Raw genomic sequence first — 10,000 nt, 5'->3', positions numbered from 1 at the left:
TCAGTCATTAATGACACAATTTACATTTTTGGGTGAACTAACCCTTTAACAAAATGTGTTTAATAGCTTTAGTCTTCGTTTCTGATTTTAAAGCGTAGTGAAAACCAAGCAAACCCCCGAACGAAACGCAAACTTCAAAGAGAGAATGAAAGAAAACGAGAGAGAGAAACGCTGATCTAGAAGAAAGAGAGGAACACGTCTGCAACACTTCACAGGGGCCGATAAGAGACGCTTCCTCTGAGACGAGCGCCGACGTGACCGCTCTAGTCGAGTGTGAGGCGTCGCTCACAACTTCCAGATGTGGGAGGGCATATGCAAAACACAGCTGGACGCCTGGACAAGAACATCACATTTAGGAAGACATGCATTTATAAGCACACATTTACCAAAACAGAATTAAATATTCATGACATGTATTCACCACCTAATGCGCCTTTACAAACACACACAATCAGACATTAGGTGTGTAACGATACACTCGTGTCACGATTCGATATAAATCGCGATACTGAACTCACGATACGATATGCAGACATCCCAACCTGAAAAAAGTCATTTCAGGGAGGCATCTCTCCAACCCCCGAAAAAAAAAACATGAAAGGAGGAAAGGTATCCCGAATTTCACCACAGAATATGACTTTACTTGTATAGTATAATATAATATATCATTTCTATAGGCCTATGCAATTATTTGTAAAAAAATTATGTACAATTATGTAGATCACTTTTACTATTTACATAAGCTGCTTATACTATTTATGTAAACTGCTTTTATTTATATTTCATTGCAACTTTAAACAGGTCTAAGGAGTTTGTTGTTTTCATGTAGCCTTGGCAACTAGCCGACCTGAAAAAATATGCACATGAAATGAAACTTGTTTAACTCAAACATAACATGTCAGTAACAAACTGTACAGCGTGCAAGATTGTCATTATGTTTATACTTTATACTTTTGGTTTTTTGGGGCACTCTCCCTCTGCCATGGCGCTCCGGTTTCTAAATACACTGAACTGATTAATTCGGTTCGGGAGAAGAGATAAAAGCCCGCCCACACTGACAATTGATTGGTTGACTTACAGAAACAGGCCAATCAGGACGCTCTCCATCTTACATGCGCTTCATTAGGTGCACACCAGCACACACACGCAAGGTCTCTCGCTCTCTCTCGCTCTCTGCCGTGCGCGCGTGCACAGTTTGTGTCTCGCATGCGCGCTCTTGCTCACTCGCTCTAGATTGCGGGAGAATTTAACTAATTTGCCGCTATAAATATGCGGGAGACTCCCGGAACTTCCGGGACACTTGGGATGTCTGGATATGTATCCCGATATTTTAAGCCAAAATAAAGAGGGTTTTTTTTATTTTCATATTTTATATATTATTATTATTATTATCATCAGGGCCCACACATATTCCCCTATTGCATTATTATACATTATATTCAACATTATATATAGTCGTTTAATGTAATAATGTCACTGAAACTGGCACTCTTTTGTTGATCGCCTTTTTTCCGTATCATATATTTGAGTAATTATCATAAATTAGGTATCATTTGAAAGCTTACGAACTCAAAATTCATCCTGTGAAAACCGTTTTTTAAATTGGACGTTGCGTTACCATGGAAATGGTACTTTAAATTCTTATAGCAGGCTCCTCCCCTAGTGGGCGGTGTCATGTTTCATATTACAACATTTATTTGAACTACTTTATAATCAAAATCTTTTCTAATCTTGACAAAACACATATCGTCGGAAAGGTCTGAGTCTAAAGGGTCCATATTTGGTGACTGTTTTGTGATGGAAGTGACATTTGGACAGAAATTTACAACAATCAATGGAATTTCAATGACACCTGGTGGCTATTTTTGGTACAGCGCCTAAACAAAATCTCATGGGAACTTCAATTTTTGTGATATCAACTTCAAATTTGGAACACAACTTGGTTAGACATATGGCTTTGATTTTACAGAAGTTATGGAGGGACAGAAATCCCACAGGTTTCATAAAGAATATCTCCATTTGTGTTTGGAAGTCAAACGAAAAAACGACATGATAGTGAGCACATGATGACAGAGTTTACATTTGTGGTACATTTGTGTTTGGGTGAATTATACCTTATAAATAGGCCGACTAGAGCCAGTTGAGCCTTGGATAAAACAACTGTATATCGCCAATCGTATCGTTAACATCAATGATACTAGGGATGCAACAATACAGTTAGTCCACGGTTCAATACATACCTGGTTTTTAACCACGGTTTTCGGTTTGGATGGCTTGACACATCTTTTTTTTGGTATTCTATTCTTAAGCGACAGGAACAGCAGGTTAAGGAGAAAAAATACTATTTTTTTATTGCAATACTCTTTCTTTATTTTACTTAAAAGAATTGAAAAACCTCACTTAAACTTAAAACTTTACTTTAAAAAAAACCCTGCACACATTCCTAGTAGAGCCCGACCGATATATCAGCGGGTCGATATTATCGGCCGATATTAGGCTTTTTCCAAACTATCGGTATCGGCATTCATGATGGCCGATAAATGAATATTAAAAAAATAAATAAAAAACAAACAAACAGACGAAACACCGCTCAAACACATTGATTGTTGGCGTTTCAAACACTGAGTGTTGGCGTTTCAAACACTGAGTGTTGGCGTTTCAAACACTGAGTGTTTGCGTTTCAAACACATTGAGTGTTTGCGTTTCAAACACATTGAGTGTTTGCGTTTCAAACACATTGAGTGTTTGCGTTTCAAACACATTGAGTGTTTGCGTTTCAAACACATTGAGTGTTTGCGTTTCAAACACATTGAGTGTTTGCGTTTCAAACACATTGAGTGTTGGCGTTTCAAACACATTGAGTGTTGGCGTTTCAAACACATTGAGTGTTGGCGTTTCAAACACATTGAGTGTTGGCGTTTCAAACACATTGAGTGTTGGCGTTTCAAACACATTGAGTGTTGGCGTTTCAAACACATTGAGTGTTGGCGTTTCAAACACATTGAGTGTTGGCGTTTCAAACACATTGAGTGTTGGCGTTTCAAACACATTGAGTGTTGGCGTTTCAAACACATTGAGTGTTGGCGTTTCAAACACATTGAGTGTTGGCGTTTCAAACACATTGAGTGTTGGCGTTTCAAACACATTGAGTGTTGGCGTTTCAAACACATTGAGTGTTGGCGTTTCAAACACATTGAGTGTTGGCGTTTCAAACACATTGAGTGTTGGCGTTTCAAACACATTGAGTGTTGGCGTTTCAAACACATTGAGTGTTTGCGTTTCAAACACATTGAGTGTTTGCGTTTCAAACACATTGAGTGTTTGCGTTTCAAACACATTGAGTGTTTGCGTTTCAAACACATTGAGTGTTTGCGTTTCAAACACATTGAGTGTTTGCGTTTCAAACACTGAGTGTTTGCGTTTCAAACACTGAGTGTTTGCGTTTCAAACACATTGAGTGTTTGCGTTTCAAACACATTGAGTGTTGGCGTTTCAAACACATTGAGTGTTGGCGTTTCAAACACATTGAGTGTTGGCGTTTCAAACACATTGAGTGTTGGCGTTTCAAACACATTGAGTGTTGGCGTTTCAAACACATTGAGTGTTGGCGTTTCAAACACATTGAGTGTTGGCGTTTCAAACACATTGAGTGTTGGCGTTTCAAACACATTGAGTGTTGGCGTTTCAAACACATTGAGTGTTGGCGTTTCAAACACATTGAGTTTTGGCGTTTCAAACACATTGAGTTTTGGCGTTTCAAACACATTGAGTGTTGGCGTTTCATAGTTTGTCCACCAGAGGGCGCTCTACAACGTGCCGTACAGCAACACCAGCTGATCCAGCGGAGCGCTGCATTCACAACACAACAGTGATCATCCGTGAAGTGCATGTAAGTTGGCAACGAGACAAACATTGCTTGAATAACAATTAAAAAAACATCCCCATCAGTTCTCTTAACTCAAATAACATGACAAAATTTGTAACTGCTAAAATTTGTAACTGCCAAGTCCAGTTTTGCGGTTTCATGTAAGCCAAGAGAGCTGGTAAACGTTAGGTTGTTACTGTTGACTGACTAAGTTTAACTCGGACAAAGCAACTGAATAAGATGTATTTCTTTAATAGTCTGACAGTTTGACAGCATGAGACGTATCATCTCTCCCCTGCCCGTTATTTTGAAACAGTATAAATATTTCTAAATTATGACTTATCATAGACGCTAACCACAAAGCTAGCTAATGCTATGGCTATCAGTGGGAGACCGCTAACATTAATGCGCCTTGGAAATCACAACAAACTTATTCTGCCTAAATAAAGTAATGATTACTGTATTTATAACTAGTATATTTGTAGTTTCAGTCCCTGCATTGTAAATCGTAAGTTAGGCTCGTGAAGAGTGAACGAAAGTGCGTGACTTCGTTCAGATGCCGCATTAACGAGTCAAATTATGGATTTACTGATTATCAGTAACGTTTAGAAGGCAGGCAGCAAATGATGACTGAAAATGGTTTGTTGTAGCTTGATGGATAGAATTAAAAGAGTGCATGTAAAGGGATAAGCAAGTTGACATTGTAATTATAAGGTAGCTCATATTTATACTGTATATATAGTTTATATTTTGCTGTTGTTGTTATTTATTAGAACTTCTAGAACTTAACTGAATATTTTTTTTCCAGTCTTGCTCAAAGTTATATTTATAAAGCTTACCACCTCTATTAATACTGGTAACTTTGATTTTTTTGTTTTGTTTTTGTTATTGTGTTTTCGTCCAAACGACTTTAAGTTTCATATCTTAAGTTTGTATTTTTATACATTTTATTTATCAGAACTTTAATATATTGTTATGTTCCTCTGTTCTGTTGTGACAATAAAACAAACAAGTTTATTTTTAAACTGCATTTTCATATTATTTTAGAGAGGCTGAGTTATCATGAATAACTACAAATAACTAATGTAAGGGAAATCTGTTTAAGTGTTTTCTACGCGTTTCTGTTATTTTATTTATTTTTAATATATTTCGGCTGATATATCGGAATATCAGATTTTTAAATGACCAAATATTTGTATCGGTATCAGCCTTAAAAATCCTTTATCGGTCGGGCTCTAATTCCTAGTGTATAGTATAATATAAAATAAATATAAAGATTTACACTGGCAGCTCAGAGCTGTACAGCAGCATTTAAGTATGAGATTGAATGAATAAATGTAAAAATAAAACACTACATAGACTTCACTATAAAATATACACTGATTCTTATTAAAGCTGCTGTATTAGTTCTTCAGTCAAGAGCAATGAGTGATTTTCTCTTTGTCTTTTGTTGTTGTATTAACATTAAAGGGATAGTTCACTCAAAAATTTAAATTCTGTCATTGGGAAATTATTACAGGTTTGGAACAATATTAGAGTGAGTAAATAATGACATTTTTATGGGTGGGTTAAGGACGGCGTGTTCACTATGTGCTGCTGTCAATTTATTTAATATACAGACACACGCAGATTTTACTTTCACTTTAGACATAACCGACTGTGTTTATGTTAACCATGTGTGTATTTGACAGTATTAGCGCAGTAAGACGACTTAGTCCAGTAATCACGTGTTTTACAGGCGTTTAGTGCGCGCGCTCGGAAAAGCGCATGTGCATTACCTTGCGAATGAAATGTTTAACCGGCAAGGCTTTAAAACGCATGCAAATAATGAACTTTCGTGATTGTTTATAACTATAGTGTCCTGTGAGTATAACTCCACCACTAACCTGTGATGTGAATGTATGTCGCGTTGTTCAGTATTGGGATGGAGGAGGCAAATTATAGAATTTGTAGAAAAATAATTGGTAACACTTTAGAATAATGGTCATTAGTTAACATTAACTAATAATGAACTGCACTTATAAAGCGTTTATTAATCTTTGTTAATGTTTATTTCAACATTTACTAATGCATTATTAAAATCTCGTTAACGTTAGTTAATGCAGTGTGAACTAACATGAACAAACCATGCACAGCTGTATTTATATTAACTAACGTTAACAAAGATGAACAAATACAGTAACAAATGTACTGCTCATGGTTAGTTCATGTTAGTGAATACATTAACTAATGTTAACTAATGACCATTATTCTAAAGTGTTACCAAATAATTAATTAAATGCAAAACCGAAAAAGAAAAAAAAATTCACAAGCGTGTATTGAACCGTGAATGCCGTACCGAACGGTTCAATATTATATTGAGAATTGTGGCATCCCTAAACGATACATATCGTCTAGGGCTGCAACGACGCGTCGACGTCGTCGATGACGTCGACTACGAAAATACGTCGACGTGCGTGAAATGCGTCGACGCGTCGGCGGCACATTATTTACGTTCTAGAATGGAACAGAAGATCTAGAATAATGGCAGCTTCTGCTCCCGGGCATAGTGAAAATGATCATTTATCATATAAAGCCAGACCGCGACATTCAAAAGTGTGGCAGTACTTTAAACAGAAGCCGATCAAAACTGTGCTTTGTTCGCTCTGTAATGCCGGTTTCACATTGCGCGCGGTGGCAGAGCAGGTGCTGTGCGCGTGGAGAGCGGGAGCTTTCACACTGCCAGTCAGTGTTGCCAAGTCCCGTTTTTTTCCGCGGAATTGGGCTACTACTTCTACACTGTTGCCGCGGGCTGTGTCTCATGTCCGCGGGTTGAAGCGATCCCAATTATGTGATATTTAGCCCCGGGAATGAGAATTTTAGCCGGCAGCCCTGCAAAAAGACACACATATTTAACCCCCCGAACGCGATGTTTACCAGAGAACCTCCCCGAAACGCGATTGGGCTTGTTTTGGACTAGTTTTGAGTAACGAATGGGTGGGTTTTGTTGTGTAAACCTGGCAACCCTGCTGCCAGTGTTCTCTCGCGCAGCTGAACCGTGGCGCGTGTATTGCAACAGACGGTCACATTTTCCGGGGTTCTTCTCCGACCCCTGTACGTCTCGTGCTTTTATTTATTATGGGCTGCATATATCTGCTGTTAATGCGACCTGGTTCCGCTCTGTCCCAAACACATATGCATAATAACATGCTGTATATAGGTAGTTTGCATGATTAAAGTAACATTAAAGTTAAGATATGCCTCTAGCTTTAATCATTTAAATGTGTCTTTGAAGTTTGGGCTAAAACTTCTGGCAGCTTTAGTCGTTGTTTATGCACATGTATCTTCAAAATAGACAACTAGTTATACTATATTAAAACTATGCTGAAAGCTCCTGTATGTGAACCTTTTGCAGATAAATACAAGTGCATTTTCGTTTACTATTGACACAAATCAATAAGTAAATCATACTCAACTACTATAGTAAACAACTTTTCCTAATTAGGCCTACTCTGTATACATTTTATGATGAATAGTATCATTATATATTATGTTTAAAAAGCTTCTTGTGTTCATATATTTCTTTATAAAATGGCATAGCCTACTATGTACACTACCCTTCCTGAAATACAATTAATATTGTCATCATTCATTGATTTCATGTTAAAATAATATACAAATTCACTACCCTCTTTGAAGTACAATAATCAGTAAAAAGAATCATAAGATTAATCCGGAAAAATAATCGTTAGATTAGTCGACTAATCGAAAAAATAATCGTTAGATTAGTCGACAGAAAAAATAATCGTTAGTTGCAGCTCTAATATCGTCACATTTTCATATCGCGATATATCGTTACACCCTACATTCACTTAAAATCACACATATGCATTCACCAGCACACAACTACATATCGATAACCAATAACTTCAGAGGTTGAGTAGATTGTGTTTCTTCTTGGTGCGGCTGCCATCTCGAAAAGCGTGTAAAACTGCCCAAGTGTCATTGACTAAAACGGTCCTAAGTCACACACTCTTGACACTACAGCGGTGGAACTGCACGATCTGTGCAACTGAGGAGGATGTGGTGATTCTACCAGAGGTGGCCAGCATCATGAGGAGATGACTTGTGCAACAAAATTATTGTGTCAAAAAGTGACGAAGGCAGTTGTTTTAGGAAGGTGGCGATAACGCATTTATCATCTTGCGCAAGAACATGCATTTGACCAAAACACACTCAAATAGGCATGACATGCATTCACTATAATGCATAACTTAATGTGCATTTAACCAGACATGCATTTATCACCACAAAACACATGCACTTAATATATGCATTCATCAGAACGCATGAGTAAATATGCAATAATGCGTTTCTCACACATGCATCACGCAATCAAATATGCACGACATGCATTCACTATAACGTATAATTTAATGTGCATTTAACACTCATAACGACTAGATGTGCATTTATCATCACACAAAACACATGCACTTAATATCACACATATGCATTCATCTGCACGCATAACTAAAAATGCAATGCGTTTCTCACACATGCATCATGCAATCAAAAATGCACGACATGCATTCGCTATAATGCATAACTTAATGTGCATTTATCAACACATGCACTTAATACATGCATTCATCAGCACGCATGACTAAATATGCATGCAATCAAAAATGCATGACATGCATTCACTATAATGCATAACTTAATGTGCATTTAACCAGACATGCATTTATCACCACAAAACACATGCATTTAATATGCATTCATCAGCACGCATGAGTAAATATGCAATAATGCATTTATCACACCTGCATCACGCAATCAAATATGCACGACATGCATAACCTATTGCGCATTTACAAACACTCATTACCAGACATGCATTCATCACCACATGCATTCTGCACTTAATATCGCACGTGCATTCACCAGCAAACATAACTAGATATGCAATTAGGCATAAGCGCGCGCGCATTCACCTGGATGCGGCATGGTGATGGTCTCGTTGGGGTTGGAGGATCCCACGTTGAATATGACCACGGCTGACGCGTTGTGTCCCACGGCGTGTCTGATTTTATCTTTGAACGTGCAGTTTCCCCTGCTGATGAGCGCGATCCACGCGCCGTGCGCGCGCGGCGTGAACCTGCAGTTCGGGTCGCACGCGTGCCTGTCCTGCGGCGCGGCGGGCATCGCCAACACGCCCCTGGCCTCGCGCTTGAGCGAATGCTCCCCGTAACGCCCGCACTCCGTCTTCTCCGTCCGGACCTCGGCCGTGTCCGGGTCCACGTATGTGATGTTGACGAACGCCGTGTACCATTCCTCCTTCTCGGCCACCGTGAAGTCCAAACACAGCAGATGCACGAAGCAGAAGGACAGGAGCCAGGTGGACAGCGCCAGACTGCGACACGCCTGGATCACAGAGAGTGCCATAGCAGTATTATTGTTATTGTTATGATGGGTCTAGCGGCCGCGCGTCGCGCGTTCACTCCATAATCTCCCTCTTTGTGCGTGTTACGCGGCGCAATAACCAACACTCATGAGTGAACCGCACAACGCACTCGACTCGACTATGGTGATTAATAAACCCGAGAGCCTGTTGCATGCGCGAGAGGCGCGTTGGTTGGGTAAAAACGCGAGCAGAAGCGGCGCGACGGAGGCATGGTGTCGGATGTTTTCGGCCTTCAGCTGCTGTGACGGTCACTCAGCAAACAGCGGCCACTAGCGGCGGAGCGACGGTCTGCGCATGCGCGACACGCTAAGGGAGAGTCGGGGAACTCCAGCTTTGCGCTGAGGCGAAGCGATAGTTAGGGAGTGAGGGAAATGATTTAGTCAGTAAGAAAACGTCGAAAAGATTTGTTTTTCTTCACTCCATTTTGCTATTATACATTAGAAATTGTATTAAAATGTATATTATGCAGATTGTCAGGTATTTATCCATCATGACTGTGTTTTGAATGCCTACTGATTGTATTAAAACACTTTTTTTTACAATACAGCATTGATTCTGGATGATTTTCAATTCCATATTATATTACAATATCTGTATGTATATATCTGTATATATCTATGATGTGATCTGATGAAGTCACTTCATTAATGTCCTCTTAATTCAAAATGGCGAAATTAGACAATTTTACT

The 10,000-nt window shown here is 39.0% G+C and overlaps 1 protein-coding gene across 1 annotated transcript in view; it reads right to left on the bottom strand.

Moving 5' to 3' along the window:
- The window catches only part of rnf150b (ring finger protein 150b), a 32,736-nt gene extending 23,075 nt beyond the window's left edge, over positions 1-9,661 (bottom strand). The window contains exon 1 of the mRNA XM_079802606.1: positions 8,842-9,661. Coding sequence (XP_079658732.1) covers positions 8,842-9,292 — 451 coding nt within the window. The 5' untranslated portion in view covers positions 9,293-9,661. The remainder of the gene's footprint in view (positions 1-8,841) is intronic.
- Positions 9,662-10,000: the final 339 nt, after the last annotated feature.

Source organism: Gobio gobio (genome assembly GCF_949357685.1).
Source record: "Gobio gobio genome assembly, chromosome: 21".
Lineage (NCBI taxonomy): Eukaryota > Metazoa > Chordata > Actinopteri > Cypriniformes > Gobionidae > Gobio > Gobio gobio.
Note: the sequence above shows the minus strand (reverse complement) of the source record. Positions and strands in the feature narration are given on the sequence as shown.